General features: G+C 42.2%; 4 protein-coding genes across 4 annotated transcripts; 1 reads left to right on the plus strand and 3 right to left on the minus strand.

The window, feature by feature from the left end:
* The first annotated feature begins 1,187 nt into the window (after positions 1-1,187).
* On the plus strand, positions 1,188-23,553 carry LOC6552317 (peroxidase). The gene is made up of 10 exons (XM_001979722.3): positions 1,188-1,679; positions 11,244-11,402; positions 17,905-17,987; positions 18,434-18,524; positions 20,866-21,254; positions 21,388-21,561; positions 21,641-22,571; positions 22,631-22,909; positions 22,973-23,069; positions 23,129-23,553. Exons 1-10 carry the CDS (start codon positions 1,669-1,671, stop codon positions 23,174-23,176), a joined length of 2,262 nt encoding a protein of 753 aa, XP_001979758.1. The 5' UTR covers positions 1,188-1,668; the 3' UTR covers positions 23,177-23,553.
* LOC26526930 lies at positions 9,312-9,709 on the minus strand. The gene is made up of 2 exons (XM_015155054.2): positions 9,484-9,709; positions 9,312-9,426 (listed from the first exon to the last, which is right to left on the minus strand). Exons 1-2 carry the CDS (start codon positions 9,695-9,697, stop codon positions 9,350-9,352), a joined length of 291 nt encoding a protein of 96 aa, XP_015010540.1. The 5' UTR covers positions 9,698-9,709; the 3' UTR covers positions 9,312-9,349.
* On the minus strand, positions 13,660-14,018 carry LOC26527040. Its single transcript, XM_015155059.2, has 2 exons — positions 13,797-14,018; positions 13,660-13,736 (listed from the first exon to the last, which is right to left on the minus strand). Exons 1-2 carry the CDS (start codon positions 14,002-14,004, stop codon positions 13,660-13,662), a joined length of 285 nt encoding a protein of 94 aa, XP_015010545.1. The 5' UTR covers positions 14,005-14,018.
* Positions 15,967-17,726, minus strand: LOC6552318. Its single transcript, XM_001979723.3, has 5 exons — positions 17,461-17,726; positions 17,195-17,386; positions 16,818-17,129; positions 16,286-16,415; positions 15,967-16,226 (listed from the first exon to the last, which is right to left on the minus strand). Exons 1-5 carry the CDS (start codon positions 17,677-17,679, stop codon positions 16,141-16,143), a joined length of 939 nt encoding a protein of 312 aa, XP_001979759.2. The 5' UTR covers positions 17,680-17,726; the 3' UTR covers positions 15,967-16,140.
* Positions 23,554-23,574: the final 21 nt, after the last annotated feature.

Below are 23,574 nucleotides of genomic sequence, written 5' to 3' on the forward strand. Positions count from 1 at the left end.
GACTTATGATGAAGGTTCGCCAGATTTTTATGTGCGGTTTGACAAATTAAATTAATTGGCTCGTACTGATATACCGCTGATTTGACGAGGCTCTAAAAAGTTGCTCTGTCGAAGGTGCAGCTCGGTTTAGCAAATTGAATAAGTACGTGTAAGAAAAAGAAACGACTGCAGATTGAGATTTTATTTTTACATGGGCATTGAAGATCTCAGATATCGGAGTAGGAGTTGCTTTATGGGGCTCAGCCGTCACTAAATAATTACCGAGTGGTTGGCTGTTGAAAGTGAAATGTTTTTTTTTGTGTGGGAGTATATGGTTTCACGGACTTAATAGCTTAAGATTAAGATAGCACTAAATTAACCGATTTCGTATTAGTTAAGTTAAGTGATATGGTTTGTTGTAAATTTTTGTTTTATCACGGCTCTATATTTTCTGTTTTTTTTTTAATTTCTCGCATTATTTTGTAAAAAGTAATTATTAAGAAAATATCCGAATGTAGATTACTTATGAACACAACGGGATTATTTAAAAGTTGTCAGGCCTCATAAATAAATTGTATTCTAATGCAATGTAATACAATACAAGCCTTGAACTTTTTGCAAAATATTGCCGTCGGCAATAAATTGTATCTTGCTTATTTTATTGCATTATAAAGTACTTAAATAATAATTTATTTGCCTACCAATAGCAATTTTAAATGTCATTCAATAGACTCTGAGTCAATTTTTTAGAGACAACAAAAAATGTTTCATTGCTAAAATGAAATAAATTGAAGTAAATAACAAATACTGTTTTGCTTATATTAATGTGTATTATATTATATCATATTATCTTGGGTCTATATCATCGTTTAATGAACTTAAAATCTTAAAAAACAAACTTTTTTTTCAAATATAATTTTAATTTTTTAATGTTTTTGTCAGTAAAAACCTTTGAATTCAAAAGACTTAAGACACAAACTGCACTCTATAAAACCCACCACGGAAACATTCACCTCAAGACAAAGCACACGCAGTCCAACTTGACTCCACTCAAACTTTCACTCAAAAACGAGTCGCGTTCGGGGCGTCTGAATATATTTTGCTTTTTGCCGCTGCAGCCGCCGGCACTTGGCAGCTGATAACCGAAGTTGTTGACTGCTATCGCTGCTCCGCAGACGCCGACGTCGACGGCGGGCCGGCTACGTTTGTTAGCTTCTTTTTGGCTTTTCTGTGGCAGCATCGGCTGGCGGAGCTCAGTTAATTGTTGGACACACTCCGTGGCGGTTGTGCAGGCGGAAAAAAGAAAAAGAAATCGGGGCCCTTTCGTGTGAGTGAGTGAACGTGCAGGAAACAAAGTGCATTGGAAAAGAAGTTGAAATTAGTGACAAAAGGGTGAAACCCGATAGTAAAAGTTACCCGCAGCCGCGACAAGTGTTCGTTATTTGGTAAATTCTCGCACCAAACAAAAGACTCAGGCAACGAACTTTTTCGTGAATACCCCGCGCCTCGTCCGCTATTAATTGAGGCCAACTAAGCGTGGGTCATCGTCTGCTATAATTGGATTAATTCACAGTCTTAAGTATTCGCTAACCAAACATAGGCAAATACCTACCCATACACCCAACGCAATTTAAGACTCCATTAACAACGGCGGCCAACGGCCAAGTGGCAACGTGCAACGTCAACAAAATGATCTTGAGGTATGTACGCTGGCTATTTTTTAATGAGCCGCATTTTCAGATTTGGTACACATTTTTCCAGTTAATTTCCTGTGTGTGGCAAGTGAGCGCTTGGGCGTCTCGGAAATGTCTGGACCAAGTCGGTGACTGGTTCTAGCCTTGTTTCTGCTCATTTTTATGTAATTTTTACGTGTCTGCTGCTGGTTCATGACAACTTTCTGTAAACATTTCTTCGACATTCTCGTTCTGTTTTGCCTTTTTTTTATTATTCTCCGTGTATGTGTTAGCTGGAAAGTTCTGAGTCGTTGGCACAGAAAGCTTTCGTTCGGCCTGTGCGGGGAATTCTTGTGATTTTTGACGAGTGATTAAACGGCATTGCGCCATATATGTGTTTTGATTATTTCATTTATATTCAGGCCAACAGCTTCAGCGAGTTAACCAACTCGGGTTTTACTTGTCTAACAACTGTCCATGCTAATGGTTTCCTGCCACTTTCTATCTGACCATCCACGAGCCATTCCCAGCTCGTAATGATGAACAAATCAGCGCCTGGAGCAACGGAATTAATGAGCGTATAGGTCACGCTCTTGGCCATCTCAGCTTCCGACGAAAGCCTCCAAGTCACACCTCCAATGCGGGCTTAAAGTAGAGCTCAGCGGGAGATTTCGGTTTCAATTTAAAAAGCAATTAAGTTTAGGGCGAAAGATAAGGCTTTAAGCGCCAGGCAACTGTTTATTTTCAGATCATTATGAATAGTTTGAAATAATAAAAAAAATCATTATATGCACGGCGATTTTTTCGCAGTCCAGATCACATTTTCTGATCGCCATTAAAATGTTTTCCTAAAGTTGACTTTTTTACTTCGTTTATTGTAATTTGTAATTGTTACTCATTAAATCTTATTTGCAAAGTGTGTGCTAGATGAATTAAAATATTGTGGAAAATGTATACAAGTAAAAAACCTGCCACCTTAATTTTATATATTATTTATGATATATTTTATTTTATTAATCTCACTTGGATATTGAATTGTGAAGGATTCAACCTTATTATTAAAAATCCGTAGGTAGCCTTACGAGTATTCTATACTTAGTGCAAGGCGATCGAGCCGGAGTTTATCCACTTTAAACCAAGGCTAAGCCGAAGCTGGCCCTCGTTTTAATCGGCCTTAGTCGAGACGGGCGTGTCCAGGTGATTTGTCATGTACCTGGGAACATGGTCATAACTTCCCGGCGAGTTCTATTGGCTAACGGTAGTTGGCCGGCAGCTGCTCACACCTCGATTACCTGGCCAACGTGGCACACTGCAATGAGCATAAAAATCTGGCTGGGTGAAACTTAGCGAGTGCCTGCTAATTGTCCGTTGTTTGCTGGGTCGCCTCGTTCGCTGATTTGTTTTTCCGAGTCCCCATAAAATATAGTTATGACCAAGAACCGAACAGCTCACCTCTTTTTCCGTTTTGGTCTTTTGCTGTTAGCTGTTGGCCAAACGGGGTCATTAACATTTGATGCGAAGTTCAAAGCGAGTTGCACAATGCCTCTGGATGGATGTTGAACTTCACGTCCAACCAGTTGCCAGCTGAAATCGATCAGGCAGCGATTTACTTTCTCCTTTAATGTAGAAGACCAGAAACGGAGCAACCTGTTGATTTCCTGGCTTTCCCGACTCGCAGGCCACATCTGCCTCGTGACTTGCCACCAATCCGGTCCTGAGCTCTGCGCAAACTGTTATAAAATGAAGACATAATTGCGGCACAGGACTGGTGAGAGGTGGACAAAAGGGGGCGGACGTCGTTGATTGTCGCTCTCCTGGGCGAATTTGTGTCAAGGCTGCCGGCACCTTTTGACTCGGCTAAATGCGCTCCAGCCACTCCATTTGCATGCTCGCATATAAATCAGACAATCGTGGCGGGGCGTTGGTGCCAATTGGGAAAGCGGCATGCGAAGTGCATTCAAAGATCCCAATCGAAATCGAACTCAAATCGAACAAAGTAGAGATCGGGACCGGACGATAAGGAGTCGCATTGTGGTGCGTATTAATGAGGGCCAAAGCCACAGTCAAGCTTTCCTAAATTGAACGCTATTCGAAATTCAATGCTTGGGATTGGAAAAAAATGTAGCTTAATTACCTAGCGACGAGTTGGAGGGAGTTGGCCGTAAAAGAATATGTCAGCTTATCATTAAGGTCATTAAACAAATTTTAACCAGTTTTCAGTTTATAGAAATTTTACCGTGCCCATATCGTTCAGTGCTTTTGGGCCTTTGCTTGTGGCCAAATGGCAATATCTTTGGCGCTGGATTCGTTACATAAACCGCCTTACAAGGTTCACAAGACAAGAGGCAGCAAAAGCCATGACTTGTGGTAGCATATTGCCGTTGTTTTCCCCATATTTGGGCAAAATGTCTGTCTGATGTGTTTGCCACAATTACTCGCACAGCTCATGCAATCCCTTGCCCCAGAGAAGAGCGGTGGCAGCATTGAAACAAATCATTTGGAGGCCTTACATTGATGGATACGAGTATATGTGTGTATCGTTGGGTACACAAGATTTTGCAACTGCTCGATTTCTTGAAGTGAGCGCTGGTCAACATTCACTTTTGGCTCGAAGATCTCCTTCTTTTCGGATGCTGCTGATGATGCGCCATTAATGCGCATTAATGGAAATTACTCAAAATCATTTCACTTTCAAACGCCAAATTCACGTCATGCCTGCCCGCGACGATCACCTCTTGAATGGGTTTCTATCTTCGGTATATTTTTGTAAATTAAATATTTTTTGCGCCCTGCACGTTGATGTTGCTTTGATTTCGCGAACATTGCTGATTGATGTCATAACAAAAGAAAGTCGGACGAGCAGGGATCATGGATCATGAAGAGGACGGTGGCGATGGTTTGATTGAGTGGACGAGTGCCCAAACGTGCTGCTCTTTATGAATGGACGCCTCCGGTGGGCCGGCTATTTACACTGATTTGAAGATACAACTACGTGCCTCATCGCGATCTTTGGGCAACTGAAATGCGATCGAGTTCGGTCTGCTGCTCGGGTGAAAATAGTTTATTTATTTATTTATGTGCCGACTCTCAGGTCGAGAAAGTGTAGCGAATGGGTTTGACAAAGTGGTTCATTGTGGGACAACGGAGATTTCTAAATTATGTTCTGTGTCGAATTGGAAAAAAGGTTTCCTATTAGTTTAAGGAATTCGTAGCATATTTTTTAACAAGGGAATACTGCAAGAGCTTAAACTTAATATTTGTATATATTTAAATTTTTTGTGAAAAGTCTGCTTTGATTCGAAAAGGGGTATACATTTTCCTCAGTGCTCCGTTTAATTAGCCCGCCCACCAGCGTGAGAACCGAAAGTGAAAAGCTGTGATCGGGGCGGCGCTGTCCGCTTATCAGAGAACCCACCGCAGATTGCTAATTGAAATGCAGGGGCTGTCGACGCAATTCGCAGCAGATCTCCGGTTGGATCTCGAATGGGATCGTGAGAGCCCTGGTAACCCAAATCGCGTGCTGCCTTTGATTTGTATGTGCACTCGTCAGAAATTATGTGGCAACTGGCGGCAAAGCTGCGAGGCAGCGGTGCAAATTGAACAGTAACAGATGCAACCGCCAGTTACATATTTTGTGTCTGTGCACATAGATATTTGTCGGAAAACTATTTAAATAAAGCACTAGTATGCTGCATGTCGGTATGCTGGGCAACGCAACATTCAAATACAAACCGAACCCGAATATGCACTTGGCTCATTTGTAGGCAGGCCAAGTGGAGTGCTCATGGGTTTCCATATTTTTGGTTTCCTATTTTTGTACATACATACATGTATTGAGCTTGCAACATTCGCACTCAAATTGATGATGATGACGATGATCAAGCTGATGTGCCAATTGCCAAGCATTGCCGAGCTATTGAATGCCTCAGCCGGCCGCACTAAAACGAAGTATGAGCACAAAATTTGGTAATTGTTGCAGCTATTTCGGGCAACCTGGTGGTGGACCCAGGCAGGTGAAAGGCGTCTGCGGCTCACGTGGCCCACTCGCAACTCCCTGTCATTTGGTTTTGAGGATGCTCAGACGCCGCGGTGAAGTGCACTTCAGACTCGGCTAAGAAAGTCAAGGCGGTCGGCTTGTTCGCCGAAAGCCAACGCACACAGCGCAGTTTACTGAGAAAAATTATCTGAATAAATCTTGGAAAACAAATAATAGGAAGAAATCCGTCCCTTATCAAGATTTATCAGTTTGCATGATGTTTGATGTGGCATGAGTTAATTTGGCTATGATAAAATATGGACGTAGTCTTCGAACCTTCAATGCTTAATTACTTACAAGTCAAACAGCACTTTGATCCAATTTATGCAACATTTTTCTCTGCGTGCAATATTACTGTCAGACGCAAAAGTTGTTTTCATTTGATTTATGCACAATCAATGGCAGGCTGCAGCCAGTTTTGCATCGAGCGTTTTCGTTTTCGGTCAATAAGCATTGGCATTGAATTTGTCGCTGGCTTCGTCGAGCTGAGTGGCTTAGCCAGTGCAATTTGTTTGCAATTAGCCGCGAGTTGGCCACGTATAAATCCGCAAGGGGCGGCCGCCCAATTAATAAGCTGTTAAAAGAGTCAGATTGCCGGCTTCGGTTATCAGTCAGTTGATGCAGAGATCAAAGCCGAATTTATTTGGTTTTTCGACTCGCTGGCCAGCTGCAGTTCGCTTACATTCTAATCCAGAGCTGCAGTCCATAAAATGCACGTTAGCCGTGTCCGATGCTATCGCGATTGCGTGCCGTTCGGGTGATATATCAAAACCCTTCACATGCCAAAATGTTGCACAGAAAAAATGAAAACTGTAGGTCCAATAATAACAAAATTACGCCTTGTGATACATTTACATATAATATTATAAAATATATATGTATATTTTAGCCAATTAGAACTCTGTCTACTGAACCCCAAATCTTTGGAATAGTTTTCTAAGAGACTTCCCATTTATGGCTCAATTTTTCCCCGTGTAGCTATGCGAGCCCAAATAGATTTTCTCGCAGCGATAGGATCGCGAACGTTTTGTGGGTCAGAGAGCGAATTAAGGCAGCTATGGCCCGCTTATCGTTCCGTGTACTGTGTGCCATCGAATCTGCATTGCCAATTTATGGTACAATAAAATATAGGGGTCGACACTAATGCCACATAAATGTGCGTCATGTTGCAATTGCTCTGCCGTTAATCAAGTACGCGCCATGTGTGCCCATCGATTCGATAAGTTTCGCACAGTTTTTTCCCAGCTGCCTGCGAAATGCCAGGCGGATGTGAAGACATTGGACATTAACGCTACCTGTCTGGCCAGAATCAATTAGGCAATTGGCCAGAGCACAGCGTTGAGCAAAGCTAAGTGCAACAATTAAAACAGCATGCTCTGGCATTAGCAGTCTGGCCCAGAAACGAGATCCACTCAGCATGGGCTAAGAGAGTGGCTAAAAGTGCAATAGTACACAACCACGATATTTGCACACCGTCATTTATCGGCACTCGGGCTCGTGGCGATTGAGTGGCTTTAACTTGGATCTATTTAAATGCGGTTGCTTTATAGGTTGTAATAAGTCAAATGATAAATGATCTCTAATGAGCGGTTTGGAGTTGAAGACTTGGTGCTCTTAAAAATAACAAAAATATAAGAAAATAGATATTACAATCTTCTGGACAATTATGCAATAATGCTTAAAATGCTTTGGCAGCTGTGTACATGTAGCTATTATCATAACCATATCATAACCACAAATGCATCGAAATTCAAATTGTACTTAGTAGTACTACTCTGAGTCATAACTCTCATATTAAATTCCACTCAGTTATCGCAATGTCATGTATATCATCTGAGTTATATGGTGTGAAGTTAAAGCAGAGACCTTCCCACCAACCTCTATTGCCATGTTAAAAACTCTATCATCACACTTTTGAAAAATGTATAGCTGCAGTATGCTAACTTTCATATTTCCACCTCACCACACCTAATCAACACCAACACAAATGACTATCGCCACATATCAAAACAAGTAGACAACTTTAAGATAAGCTTAAGAGATCTTTTCGGACGTCTGTCATATTTTATTTCAAAATACTTTATCACTTTCAATGAAAACGCAGCGTCGGTAAATTATAAATTTCTCTGCGCATTACAAAAGTCATTTCCACACATTTTCATGACACCAAATACTAAGTAAGACGGGGCTATTTACATACGAGCCAAAGCCCAACAATACGAGTGATGTGGCAAGCTGCAGACAAAGAAAGATCTGAACAAAAGTCCTATGCTCTTGGCACGCCCCTTTTCGGGGGCTCAAAGTGGGCCATGCTCCCAGCAGCCAGCTTAAGATGACATAAGTGGCATCAGATACCATTGGCAGAGCTATCCACATACAAAGCCAAACAATGCACGTGGCAATTAACGTAGATCTGCCTGTGGAAAAACATATTATTAGCAAATGTCAACTATTGGATGCGCTTTATGCTCAATATATGCACAGATATGGCAGGGATCGTCCTATATGGCGACTATAATTGGCAACTGCGCCCGTTCTTCGTTAGCGCTATACACACTTTTCGTGAGTATTTTTATTTTTTTTAATTTGTGTTCTACTTTTTGCATAATTTCGGTTTAAGACCATGCACCATACGATAAAGCGGTCAAATTTCCCGGCATATGTGGGTCATCCGAAAGAAAAGAGGTGGTGCGGCCAAGTGCCTTAGATAAGCCAGTGGTGCGATTTATGTAAAAGTCGTTTGGCCAGCCATCGACGAACCGAAATTAATTGACTCTTGCGGGCAGGTGTAAAGATTGCATATGCATGCGAGTGTGCATAAATTGCAGATACGTACATATACCTGTTGTGTGGATATTGCCCGGTTGGCAGGTTGGCCAGAAGGACGTTGCGTGCTGGCCTTTCACAAAAGCTGTCGCCCCAAAGGCGAGCAACAATTAATTGACTTTACGCAGTGGCCTGCAACTCTGATCTGCATCTGGGGTCCGGCAATTAAATCTGCAAAAAGCCCACTGCCCCCTTGTGGCACGCGTTTTTGCTCGGGCGTGGCACGCTGTCGGCCCAATAAAAAACACCATCTGTGTGGGCGAGTGCGTTTTGTTTGCATTCTAATTGCCCTGTCATGATGGCTAATGAACTAGGCACTCCGTATGCGATCATAAGCACGAAGTATTTTAGGGCAGCCTTGAACCAAATTCACTCTAGTGCGAAAACCGAAATGAAAGCAACTCGCTGGTAACCAGATTTAATATTCATTTAACTCAGTTAAAGCGAGGAGCGTAAAGAGTTGCAAATCGTGTTAGCCGTAAACCCAAAATTATGACCGCACATTGGCCAAGAGTCAGCAAGTCTTCTGTTGACTTATTGAGCCAGTGATTAATCAAAGTCGAATGTTGTATAAGCGGATAAAATTAAGGTTTATTCCATGCAAAGAGGTCTGCAAGGGACTTCAATGTTAGGTCAATCTACGCAACCTATCACACTCATGACTAAATCGAATCCATTTAACTTACGCAAGTGTGCTTCAGATACATACATTATATCCTCACACTTTTATAAAGAAGAGCTAGAAATTAGCCTGATAAAAATAATAAAAGTAGGCTTCTAAATAAGCGAAGGTTAAAGCTTTATTGTATACACAGACGTCTTTGAGATTATACCACTAGGAGGATTTTCGCAGCTCATCGCAATCCCGAGTTTCAGTTCTGCACTTACGTCTCTCATCGACGATGACCCAATCTATAGTTAAGTTTGGTATAGTTTGTTTGTTATATTGAAATTTAGGAAAAAACTTACTTCGATTCGTCTTGCATCTTTGGTTATCAAGGACGCATTTAGTGGAGAAAGTGCACCGACTGATTATGGGACGTATAATACCCCTACGCCATTCGGCGCACACTGGTCTATACTCCCTTGTGCAAGCACGAGGACATCTCTCCGGATCTGAATTGGCCTCAGCCAAGGCCAGAAATCCCAAGGAAATGACCAACAGTGCAGCCACAATCTTCATGTTGTAATAAGTTCTCTGGGGTTTCGAATGATTTTAAAACGTACAGAGTAACCTTTTTATAAGCGAGAACGACACTTTGGAGCTATTATTTAAAAAACAGATGTTTACTTTACTATAATAAGCTATCTGCTATATTACTATATATATGCTATATTTTACTATAATATATAAGCAGGTGAACGGAGTTCAGTGAACCCTTGTAATGGGATACACTTAAAAGGCATCTCACTTGACTTGGTCAGCGAAAAGAAAAGAAACTGTCAAACGAAAAGTGAAAGGACTTAAGTGCGTTGTTGTTTCCCTTGGCGATTGTATAAGCAACACCGATTGCAGGGGAACTATGTGCCCTTCATTATAATGAAACCCTTGATAGCAAGTGGATAGCAAAGTACTTTCACTATTGACTGCTGAGTGTAAAGTCGTCATTTTGCCATTTTACAGTGCTTTTCTCATTGAAGAAAATTTTAACTTCATACGTGAAATCCATCTAGTGTGCTAAAACGTAAATTCTAATTTTGTGAACCCTCGGAACTACAAAACATTGGGCTTAATTGAAAATCCATCAAGTATTTATTTCGAATTAAATATATGTATGTTGCTATACTTACTACATTTGCTTGGGAATATCATCTGCGGCTTACATAAAACATTTCACAATCTTTATTGAGCATCACTTAATTAATTCTAAGGCTGTTAATCGAGTTAGTTAGCTGTTTGCAATAAGCAAGGTAATTAATTGTTTTCAAATTTTCAATTAATTCCAGTTCCTTCGCTGCCAACTGCCAGCTAAAGGGTATTTGAGGCGAACCTCGTTTTCGATTACATAAAAAAGGGGCATGGCACCCCAATACCTTACTTTCACTGTTAGCCGAAGGCGGGTGCAACAATGGCAATCAATATCAGTACTTATCAAAAGCCGTTAACAATTGTCCGAAAATATGGGGTTTTTGTTTTTGGCTTTCGCTTTGTGCGCGGCGACAAAAGCTAACAAGCGATTAACACGCGCTGCAAGTCATAAATCAGATCGCATTAAAGCCGCGGAATAAAAGCAAGGTTGCCAGTTGTCAGATGTTGAATTCCCCAACCGCCCCATTTTGCCGACAGATACAGAAACGCCCGAAACAATGGGGAGCTCAAAAAGCAGCATGCTACTGGGCATATGGATCGACCGACAGCTGCAACTTATAGTTGCAATCAAAGGAGTTGCATTTGCATATAGAAAAGTGCATCTGTAGACCGGAATATATTATGTAAAAGTATGCCATGAGCTCTATTACTTTGATGATTTAATATTACCATACCAGTACTAAAATATCAACGCAGCTTTAAATTGCTGTTTATAGTGAATATTTTAAAAATATTTTCCAACTTGCAATAAGGCGGCTTTTTTCTCAGTGCTTAGGTCTTACTTTTCCTAGTAGCTGACTGACTGATTAATGCCTTTGGCCGCAGGCGTGTTGCCATTTGTCAAAGGGGCGTGATCTTGCCCGCATGTTTGCCTGCATAACGTGTTAATTTACCTACTTTTGTCTACGTTTGTTTGCAGAATACTTCTACTGTCTCTGGCGGCGGTGGCGCAGGCGCAGTACCATCAGTTTGGTGAGCAGCTCCAGACGGCCCACGGATCCGACTGCGCACTTCTGTTGGCCGGACCCGGTCGCTCCTCCGTCTACGACTACAATGTGAATCTATTCCGCGGCACTTTGTGAGTACAAATAGAAACTGGGTGCCATGTCTGCTGTTGCAGAAAAAGTGGCTTGGTGGCATTCTGGGTTATGTTTGGGGCTCAAATATTTGAACGTTGACACCGAAACGTTGTGCAAAGAATAAAAGGCTGACAGACTGAAGTCATAATTTCAGACCAATTGGTATAATCCTGATAAACTTATTACACAACATTTAAGTGATAAAATGTTAAGCTAACAATGAGTAGCAAAGACCTGAAAAGTTGCATTTCATTTTGGAATTCGGTACTACACCCCCTTTCGTGGCAATTTGTTCGCAGTGTACAACTGCCCGACTGACACCCATAAATCTTGGCTTCTGCTGTTTCAGCTTGTTTGAGCGGTGGAAACATGGCTCTACACCTACGACAACACGGCACACGAGCTTTGAGCCAATCATTAGTAGCACAAACAGCAGTGGCAATCATTTGGCAACCAGCTTTTGACGTTGACGTCTGCAAGCTGCAATGCCTAGGGATAGATATTCCCATACTATCCTAGCAAATATATATATTTCTTGGTAGGAGGCCCGCTGAGCGAACTGATTGCATCTGTTGCCGAGCACGGGTAACTAAGTTGGTGGTAACTCTTGACAGCCGACGTCTTCATTGAATGCGAATTTCCAAGGGATCAATGATTTTGAAAACTGCAATAACTTTATTTCCTCTTCTTATTTATGGATTCTTATTCTTTCTCAAGCACTGGCAGATTCGCCTCCGATTTGGGAGGCAATAACCTTTTCGTTTCCGTGTCTTAGCTTTTCAGACAGTAGGACCTGACTTCCTTGTCGTCCTCAGTTGAAACTCCAGTAAGTGGGAATTACCATAATACCATACCATACCATAATATGTGTTCCGGCAATTTTCCGCGATATATACTTCATGGTGTCAAAAAACATACTAGTGGATAAAACATATGCCTCGGCAAATGGGTTCTCAAGTGTGATGATGGCTTCTTATATTTCACTCGCTGTCACGGCGGCTCGTTAATGGCAATCAGCAAATGGTTTCTGGCCTCGAATCGGCGACGACAGCCTTTTTGGCTTTTCAGAGTCATGCGATGCAGAGGAACGCATCATGAAGTCACCTGACAGACCGGCGCGATTTATTAGTAAACGAAAAAAATCAAAACCGCACGACAAAAAGCCGCAAACAAAAATAGCAAGGCAACAGCGGCAACCCAAAACAAATGGCATTGCAACACTTGCAGATGCCAAAGGAAAAATAAAAGAAAAATACCTAAATAAAATAAAAACACCTGAGCTGCCGTGGGGCTGCAGCAGCCATTGATGGCAAGCTTTTGTATCGAGATGATTTCGAAAAGTGACTTTGAAACGCTGCCAACACATAGAGCCTTCCGAACCGAACTCAGTCTGCACAGGAAGAAAAAGAAATAAATTGTGAGCATGTTGCTATTATTTCTGAAGATTAGTCTTATTACAATTACATTACATTTTTGAACGGTTTAGTTGAACTCATTTTTTCCTTATTTTAGTTACTGAAGATCCTCTAAGTGCAAAATAGGCTATGATTTTTCACTCTGCAGCACTTATGACATCAGATAGATATACATACATATTTTAAATGTCACACGATCCAGATTGAGATTGCAAATTGTCCAATTGTCGATTGTCTTTGAGTGCTGGGGGTCACAGAGAATGAAGCTAATTTTTGGGGTCAATCGGGCCAAGTCGTTATCGGTGACTTTGGCCTGGCTATTGAACCTGGCTGACCAGAGTCAGCAGGGAAAAAAGTCAGAGAAAAAAATTGGTCGCAACAACCTACTTAAAAGTTAAATACAGGTTTTGCCTGGGGCCACTTTCGTTGTGGCCTCTGCTCCGTCTGCTAAAAGTCTGCAATTGTATCTGTATCTGTATCTGCATCTGTCGCATGTTATATAAGCGGATAAAGTTAAGGTTTATTCCATGCAAAGAGGTCGTCAAGGGATTTCAATGTTAGGCCAATCTATGCAACCTATCACAGGCATGACTAAATAAAAGCAGTCTTCTGTCTTCATTGATGACAATGGAATCCCTTAAACTTACTCTTCGGATACACACATTATATCCTCACACTTTAGACTGTACAATCAAAAGTTCTGTGTTTCAAATGATCGTAAAACATCAGAGACCCCATTTTATAAAGAAGAGCAAGAAGCTACACCTGATAAAAATAATACGAATAGGCTTTTAAACGCTTTATTCTAAGCACAGAAGTCTGTGAGATTATACGAGGACTACTAGGACGATTGTCGCAGCTCATCGCAATCCGGAGTGTCAGACCTGCACTTACTTCTCCAATCGACGGTAACCCAATCTATTGTTAAATTTTGTATAGTTTGTGTGTAATATTGAAATTTAAGGACAAAAAACTTACTTTGATGGTTTCTGCATCTTTTGTTATCAACGATGCATTGATTGGTGAAAGTGCACCGACTGATTTTGGGACTTACAGGGGGGCCCCTACGCCATTCGGCGCACACTGGTCTATACGTCCTTAAGCAAGGACGAGGACACTCCTCCGCATCCTGAGCCAAAGCCAGAAATCCCAATGAAATGACCAACAGTGCAGCCACAATCTTCATGTTGTAATAAGTTCTCTGGGTTTTCGAATGATTTTAAAACGTACAGAGTATCAATTTTATAAGCGCTATAGCACTTTAGAGCTATTATTTAAAGAAACAGATGTTTGTTTTACTATAATATAAATGCAAGCAGATGAACGGAGTTCAGTGAACCCTTGTAATGAGATACACTTAAAAGGTATCTCACTTGACTTGGTCAGCGCGCAGATGCCAAAGGAAAAAGAAAAATACCTAAATAAAATAAAAACACCTGAGCTGCCGTGGGGCTGCAGCAGCCATTGATGGCAAACTTTTGTATCAAGATGATTTCGAAAAGTGACTTTGAAACGCTGCCAACACTTAGAGCCTTCCGAGCTGAACTTCAGTCTGAACAGGAAAAAAAAAGAAATAAACTATGAGCACGTTGCTATAATATTTGAAGATTAATCTAATTACAATTACATTACATTTTTGAACGGTTGACATTATTATTTTCTTATTTTAGTTACTGAATATCCTCTAAATACAAAATAGGCTATGATTTTTCACTCTGCAGCACTTATGACATATTTTAAATGTCACACGATCCAGATTGAGATTGCAAATTGTTCAATTGTCGATTGTCTTTGAGTGCTGGGGGTCACAGAGAAGTGAAGCTAATTTTTGGGGTCAATCGGGCCAAGTCGTTATCGGTGACTTTGGCCTGGCTATTGAACCTGGCTGACCAGAGTCAGCTGGGAAAAATGCAAGCAACAGAGAGAAACAAAATTGGTCGCAACAACCTACTTAAAAGTTAAATACAGGTTTTGCCTGGGGCCACTTTCGTTGTGGCCTCTGCTCCGTCTGCTAAAAGTCTGCAATTGTATCTGTATCTGCATCTGCATCTGCATCTGTTTTCTGCATCACTGCCTGCGTAGCGAAGTAGCTCCCCATAGTCTCTAGCGAAATATAACCGAAAAAGATTGTAAAAGGCCGCATAGATAAATGATATTTGAATATTTTTCACAGCGAGTTTACGACACGCTTTTGCAATTATTCACAATATTACGCATACGCCGCGTACACCAGACCGCTGCAACTCAATACCGATCAGGAAGTGCTGGCGTTTGGGGGCTCACAGCGCACCTGCGATCCCCAGCCCGGGACTCATAACATTAGTTTTTACTTTACAATCAGGATAACAAGTACAAGTCGGTGTCTGGGGCGGGACGAGCCGCATCGAAAGGAGTAAACTGGACCCAAAGTGGCTTGCAGCAAGAGACGCAGTGCGTGCCGCATGCAAGTCACTTTCTAGTTGGCCCAAAACTCTGGCTATGCGCACATTGAACTTAACCGGGTCTCGTAAATTTTGTGCGAGAGTGCTCTCAACTGGCTTTTTGGTACAAAATTAACGGCGCACCAGTTAAGTGCCAGACATTGCCATTTTCGATTTCAATTTGACAAATTTGCCCAAGAAATATGCACGAAAGTTGCTGCTTACTCTAGGCGAATGCTAGATGCCCTGCTAAAATATAATAGAAATAAAACGAAATATATTTAACGGAATGTATCAGTTCAGAACAAACTTCAGTGCTCAGATTCCCGCTCCTGAGCTGAATGAAACCCATATAAGTGGACACAAAATCTTTAAAGGAAACTGAAAGGCGGAGGAAAATTACTCAGTGACAGGGTAAAATGGCTGCAAGTTCGTGAAAAATGTGGCTTTTAGCCGAAATGGTTTTGGATTGCGTGAGTTCGCAATGCTGCTGCGGATTTTGTGGGCAGATTTTCGGAATACGCTGCTGCTGCTGCTGCTGCAGTTGCTGCAGTTGCTCCAGCTGTTGTTGTAATTACTTAATACTTACGCATTGTTAACACGCATCGTTGTCGCCTGACACGCGTTTTACATGTCGCACCATTCGAGGAAGTGGCAGTGGCCCCCCAATTTGGTTAGATTTTCCCGAGCTGCTGAGTCGCAGCTGCCCGACATAAGAAATTTGCGTGTTTTTGGAGTTTAATTAACAAACCGGCTGGCAAAAGCAGAGTAATATGGCAATGTTAAAGTTAAGTTTGTTACTGTAACAGTAACAGTTGGCCATATTTTTGTCCGACTCCGAACGGAGATGTTTGGGCAGCCGCTTCCTGTCACGAGGAAAAACTGCATGCAGCCGGCCAACTCTAGTCGTACTCAGCTCCAATGGTCAGACTGATGGCTCCCGGCTGCACAAAGGTCTGGTGGTACCATTTGTTCGTGTCCAACACAACTGGGAAATATGGTTATAAGTAGTGGGTTCACTTTAAACTATTTCGAGTGGCTTCTCACTTATGTCGCCCTGCTGGACCACCACGTCGAATCTCTGGCACTGCAGGTAGCACTCGGGAGGTGGAACCAGTAGCCACCGCTTGCTGCCCGCCAGCTGAGCCTGCCACGATGGCAATCTCACGTTGTCAATCTGCAAACCACGTTTGACATGCATCAGCGAAAACGATATTAAATTACATACTTATATATTTACACAAAATAACATTTTAAGGGGCGTTTCGAAATTAAAGTGTCAGAAAATACATTTAAATCTTATTGTGATGTGGCCTAAAGGGAAATAAATATATTTGATGGCTGTTACATCAGTGTACCCTAGAAAAAAATATAGCCAATTGGTAGTTGTAAAATGGCACTCAGTTTTAAGTTGAGTTAAATCCGGAAAGTTAAATATGGGAAAACTAAAATATTCGAAATAAAACATAATGCCGGCAGTAAGTCCTAATCAAAAAACCCAACTCACTAAACATGCAATTAGCGTTTCAACCATTTCGTCTTATAAAATGTCACCTAAGGGGTAATATTCGGAACTTACATGCATTTGAGCACCCAAGCCGGATGAGCCGATGAAAAACCAGTCGACTGCATTGTTTTCTGAGCCTTCGGGCAGAAAATATGGTCTGCCATAGTGCCTACGGAACTCCTCTGCGGTTTCCGCATGGCAGTTGCTCCAGCCGAAGTACCAGGGCTGTTCGCCAGGTTTCAGCTCCACCCGATCCTCAGGCATGTCCAAAGCGTCATAGATATCAAAAAATCCGGTTGTATATGGCAGGAACTGGCATTCCCTGATGTGCTGCTTTTGCTTGGCCTTGGTATAAACATCGCGAAAATACCAGTAGTTAAATAACTGCAATGTGCATAAACTCCTAATTGAAGGTGGTTTTATAAGACTTCGGAGATATAGTAGTTTACCGAAACTGCAGTCCAATTTTTGGTGGCATCACTAATAATAACAGGCGCTGCACTGTACGCGAATTTTTCCTCAAACTCTTGGGGGCTGAGATTTTGAAGACGCGGCACATTTCTAATATTCGAACAGAAATTACAATTTTCAGGCGGCCGGAAGGCGTAACGCAAGTTGCGTGGCAACGACAGAGCGCAGTTCTAACCGAATATACCGAATTATTAGCTTTTCTCTAACACATTATATTCAAACAACTAAATAACCACTATCATACCTTTCCCTGCATTTGCTCATAGTAGTATTTCACTACTAATAAAATGAGAATGCCCAGTAAAACCATTTTGATCCACTTAATCCATTTTTCGCTTAAAAGGGAACCTTTACCATAATCGGGCAAAAGCTCTTGAAAAGTACTATCCAGATAATTTGGCTCATGGATGTTAAGCAATTGCTCCAGTTTACTGCGCTTCTGCTCCAATTTTCCTTGCTTCATTCTGACGATGCTACTTTGACCAAGTTAACTGGTACACTGAATGAAGAACTTGGCTGTTTCCTTCCGACGCGGCTTTTTAACCCACTGGCCTGGCAATAATTTCATTATCTGCCAGTGCGCAGGCTTCCCAGAAGGACTGGGTGTGGATTGTGTGGTTAGCATGTGATAAGCGACAAATTGCCGTTATTGCCAATCTAAATCACTTTCTCTTCAATTCACTTGCAGAAACCCGTACAACAATGGACCGGGCACTTGCATCACCTACGATGCCATCAATGCGGCCTACTTGGATGCACGCAAGCGCATACGTGAGTAAAGCCTCAATTCAATACAGTACTTACTAAATATAATATAAATACATTTTTTGGAAGTTTCTTTCGTTTTAACAATATATATAAACTTCGTTTTTGGTTAAGACTAATAGTAACAGTATTTTATTAGCTTTTATTAGCACCATGAATATATTTTGAGAATGTATTTAAATTGAAACAAGATAGAATGCTATTGTCGAGTTCCCCGACTATAAGATACCCGTTACTCAGATTGTGCCAGAAACATTTAGATAAATTTGATTAAGATAAGTTGAGTTATGGAGTTTAGAACTTGTGCCATGGAACATTTTTGAATTTTTTTGAATTTCTGAATACAAAAAAAAATTTTTTTAAATAAATTTCTAAATTTTAATGCAGGTTTTTATAGAATTTCGATGTAGGCTTTAATTTCCGATTATAATTCTCCCATGCCTTCATTGCAGATGTGGCCCAGCCAAAGTCGGACTGGAAGCCGGAGGAACTGGCCACCGTGGGCGAACTGCTGCTCGACATTTCCATTCAATTGGCCCGAACGTAAGTAATCAGCGCTAAACGCATTTGAAAGTTGCCCTGGCACGCCCACGATCTCCATCTCCCTCGGCGCTAATAACGATTGCAAAATCACGCATGACAAGGCAGTTGAGTCGTGCACCACCGCACCACCGCACCACTGCACCAATAATTGCACCACTGAACCACAGAAACGACCCCCTGCAGTCGTCAAATATTCATGAGTCTTTTCTTGCCTCCAAGGTTCTATGCTCGCCACGAATCGGAACCAAAACTCGAATTCGTCAGCACAGAAACAAAATAGTACAATTTGTTGGTAAAGGATTTAGTGAGCCAAGAATATTCGAAGGCACATGGAAATATTTTAATTTAAAATGCCTTCGATAATTTTAAATATATTCATAAGTGCAATTTCCTGTCAAAAATTGTAATAGCTTACGCAAATATTTCCGCCAAATGGCCAAAAGTCTTCGATATCAAATAATTTTCAGACTTCATCCGACGAGATACTTGGTCCATTTTTCTGTGTGTGCGACAGTTCTTTTTGAAAGTTCGGCACATGCAAATGCTAATTGTCTGGCTTTTTGACTGATGGCCAGTGGCTGACAGCCGAAGAAGTGCATTTGAGTGCCCGTCGAAGCTTCTTCCCAACTGGCGCAACCGCATTTTTGCCAAACAAAAAGTATCTGCAGCTATTTGCGCAGCTCGCATCGCAGATGTAAACAAACGGCGATTATGCAATGGACCGCTTTGCAAACAGCCAGTAAGCAGCGAGTAGTGAGCCAGTAAGCCAGTGAGAGTGCGCGTGACTGTCTTGCCCCTCGAAAAGAAGCTGCGGAAGATGCCGCACTGCATTTCCAGTTTGGTTTTTCCTTTTTCTGCCTCGCGATCGGTTGGCCAACGATTGGCCCCTGCAGCGCACTCGACTGCACAGAAGGAAATGTATGCAAGCAAATTCCGTTGATAAATAATATTTGTCTAAACTTACTGCTAAATATATTAGTAATCCTCACAAGAAATTATACATAGATATACTTCGAGTTGAGATCATTCCGTCAGTTAATAAGAACACATGGAATGGCTACAAGTTGATTGATTGTAAACCACCTTTCAATAGGATTTCAAAAAAATAACTTCATACACAATATTCCCAACAGTATCGTAAGACATCGTAAATGCTGATATATTTGCGATTACCATTTTATGGGCCATTTGGTTTCCTACTTTTAGTGTGCTCTTTGGGGAGTGGAATCTGGGTAAGCGGGTTGTCGAGTCAGTTGGCCACGAATTGGGAGTCTCGCCTGTGTGAGTCTGTGTGTCCTAAACTCAGCATCATCACCTCCCCATGTGCGACTTTCACTAAGCCCGACGTCTAAGCGGATTTTCGGACCAGGGGGCAGCTTCTTCATCTGTTGCACCTGCAACATCTGAATTGCCGTTGTATAATCTCTTGATTATGGCTAATAGCATGTTGCAGACGGCCAATCAGGCAGTCGCCTGGCTTTATGGCATTCTATGAAGACAATGAGACGACTTTAATCAGCGAATGGCTCATGTAAATCAATGATGGACGACTGAAAGATATCTCATTTCGAGATCTCCCTTCTGCACTTCTCCGGTACTTTCACGTGCTGCAACCCTGCAACCTCGGCGAGTAAATTGCCGACCCAATTGACTGTGAAGCTTCACAGTTTTCCACTTCCCATCTTCACACAATGGCCAGCCGGACGCAGTTTCCCTTTGGCTTTTCTCGCTTTCTCATGCATCGAGGAAGAGCTAATGCCGGTCCCTTTGGCGATTTATGTGCCGGCACACTCGACTTCCTCTGCCAGCAAATACCTGTTTGCCAGCACCGAAGTCTCAGACCGAAATATAAAATTGTATTGGAAACCAATTGAATGTTTATGTGACTGTCAGCGCCAGACATCAACATCAATAACTGGCGACGAACTAAAGCGCGTTAATTGCGGTACTAACTAGGCTAATACGATAATTTTGCAATTTTCCAATAAAAATCTTAGAGCACACTGGCAAAAAAGAAGGAGTTTAGATAAATGCGGATTAATATCTGGTCTTGGTACCTCGATTATGGTTTTTATTACAAACGCAATTACATAATAATATTCATAATTTTAAGTAGCTTAATTTTGACTAAATCTAAACTGGCTTGCTCTGTGATTATGTTTCAACCTTTATTGCCTCGTTTTTTACTACTGTTAGTTTAACTGAGGTGTTATTTTCTATGTGTAAAATTGGTTGCTCGATTGCCCGAAAAGTTGGCGGCAGGAAAGAGCCAAGTTTAGCGATAATCGCAGTTGCGTTTAGATGAAGTGTCGGCTAAATTCCATTCGTCGTTATGTTTCAGATATGGCTTATCGTATGAAGAAATCGAAAAAGGATTGCCAACGATTGATACCTCGAAGACTCTGATCCGCGAGGTGTGTCCACCCTTCTTCGCCGGAGTTGAGTGTCGCCCTGGAAAATACCGGCGTTTCGATGGCCTGTGCAACAACATCGAGCACCCGACTTGGGGGGCAGCTAATGCTCCGTTCCAGCGCCTGATCGGTCCCCTCTATTCGGACGGAATCAACGCTCCCAGAATTTCGGTCACTGGTCGGGATTTGCCCTTCTCTCGAGTGGTTTCACGCACCATGCATCCCGACGACGGTTTCCACGATCACGCGGGCACCGTAATGGTCATCGCCTGGGGTCAGTTCATGGATCACGACTTCACGCTCACGGGAACGCCGTTGGGTAAGTTGAATAATCATGCCATTGGCAGGGGAAATTTCATTATAAAATGTTTCAAAAGTGTTGGTGCATTTAAAAGTAAAAGCAGAGCTTCTTAGAAATCCTAATAAAATCATTTAATTTGTTTCCAATTCAGATCCCATTAACCGGAACGATCCCGAGGAGTGCTGCAAGCGACCATTGCATCTGAAGCATCCGTACTGCAATGAGATTCGCATTCCCGACGACGATTACTTCTATCGCCTGTTTAATGTCAAGTGCATCGATTTCGTGCGCGGCTTCCCCTCTCCTCGTCCAGGCTGCAAATTAGGTGAGTAATGCATATTTATGATAAAATAATAGTAGTATTTATTTAATGGTACTCAAATGCTTTTGTCTCTATTTCTTAGGATCCCGTCAGCAGTTCAACACCTTGACTGGTGTCATCGATGCTAATACCGTTTACGGCGTAAAGGAATCATTTGCCCGCAAACTGAGAACTGGCTACGGAGGCCTCATGCGCATGAATCCCGTGTTCCAGGAGTACGGCCTGAAGGATCTGCTGCCCCTGAAGCTGGATATCCCCGACGAGGGATGCACGCGTCCCAACAAGAGCATGTACTGTTTCGAGGGCGGCGAGATTCGAGTTAATGAGCAGCTGGTGCTCACCTGCATGCACACCTTGATGGCGCGGGAACACAATCGATTGGCCACTGGGCTGGCGCAGATCAATAAGCACTGGGATGATGAGACCCTGTTCCAGGAGGCCAGACGCATCAATATCGCCATAGTTCAGCACGTCACCTTCAACGAGTTTCTGCCCATTTTGCTGGGCAAGGAAGTGATGGAGAAGTTCGGCTTGGTTCTCCAGAAAGATGGCTACTGGGATGGCTACGATTCCACAGTGAATCCCGGCATCATTGACTCCTTTGCGGGAGCTGCCTTCCGATTTGGCCACTCCCTGCTGCCAACTGCGGTGGAACGCTGGTCCAAGGCCCACAAGTTCATTGCCTCAAAACGTCTGTCGGATTTGATCAGGAGACCCTACGATCTCTACCGTGCTGGAGTGCTGGATGAGTACTTCATGGGTCTGATGAACCAAGTGGCGCAGGCCATGGACGACTCGATAACCCAGGAGGTCACCAATCATCTGTTCAAGAAGGAGGGTGCCCGGTTTGGCATGGATCTGGTGTCCTTTAATATGCAGCGCGGTCGGGAGTTTGGTATTCCCGGTTACATGGAGTTCCGCAAATTCTGCGGTCTGCCCACCTCAAACACTTGGGATGAGATGTACGGATCCATGCCCAACGAGACTGTTATGCGCTACGGCAGCATTTTCGAGTAGGTTTTAGAAGGGAATCCTTTCCTTTTGACTTTTATATTAATCTAATATCGTTTAGGCACCCTGCTGATATCGATCTTTGGTCTGGAGGCGTTTCTGAAAAATCACTTCCTGGTTCCATGCTGGGACCGACTTTTGCCTGTGTTATCGCCACCCAGATGAGTTACTTGCGTCGTGGTGACCGCTTTTGGTATGAACTGCCCAACCAGCCGTCATCATTTTCCCCCGAGCAACTGCAGGAGATTCGCAAGGCGAAGCTATCCCGATTGATCTGCGACAACACCGACCTGATTGATACTGTGCAGATTTACCCCATGGTCTTGCCGGATCACGAAATGTGTGTATACACCGCCTCAAAAGTTTTTACGAACATATTATGTATAATTTGTAACATTTCTAGCAACCCTCGAGTGCCCTGCAAGAGCGGTATTATACCATCCATTGATCTGACTAAATGGGCGGACTTTGGCGGTCACGGCGTAGATCCCTCCCTCTATGTAAGTAAACAATTGAGGGATCAACCCGAACGATAAGTATTAACACGTCTATTTTTTAGAACTACATCAATGAAATACCCGATACGCTGCTGAACTTTAGGAAGTAAATGCCATTTGTGTTTCCCACGATTTGTTTAACAATCTCGATTCATTTTGTTTGACTCCATATCCTGTACCTTCTGTCTTCTGTAGTTCAAAATCTTTTCTCTTCTTACTGCTTAGTCCCTCAACTAGTCTTTGCTCACCATCCGCATTTCTATAGCGAGTCAGTAGTTTTGACACTGCCATTTCTTCAGAGCTCTTTCCAGCATTTCCGTGCATGAACCATACATTCTGTATATATTAATATTAAATAGCAGAAATAGAGCCTTAAGTTAAAGCATATCGAAGCAATCAGAAAAAGAAAACATAAATAATTTTTAAAATATATCTCGATGTAAGTTTTTGTATATGCAAGTATTTTTTAAATAAAATTTAAAATCAATGTTTGTTTGATTTCGTAGAG

Source organism: Drosophila erecta, unplaced genomic scaffold (assembly GCF_003286155.1).
Source record: "Drosophila erecta strain 14021-0224.00,06,07 unplaced genomic scaffold, DereRS2 tig00000000-arrow-pilon, whole genome shotgun sequence".
Lineage (NCBI taxonomy): Eukaryota > Metazoa > Arthropoda > Insecta > Diptera > Drosophilidae > Drosophila > Drosophila erecta.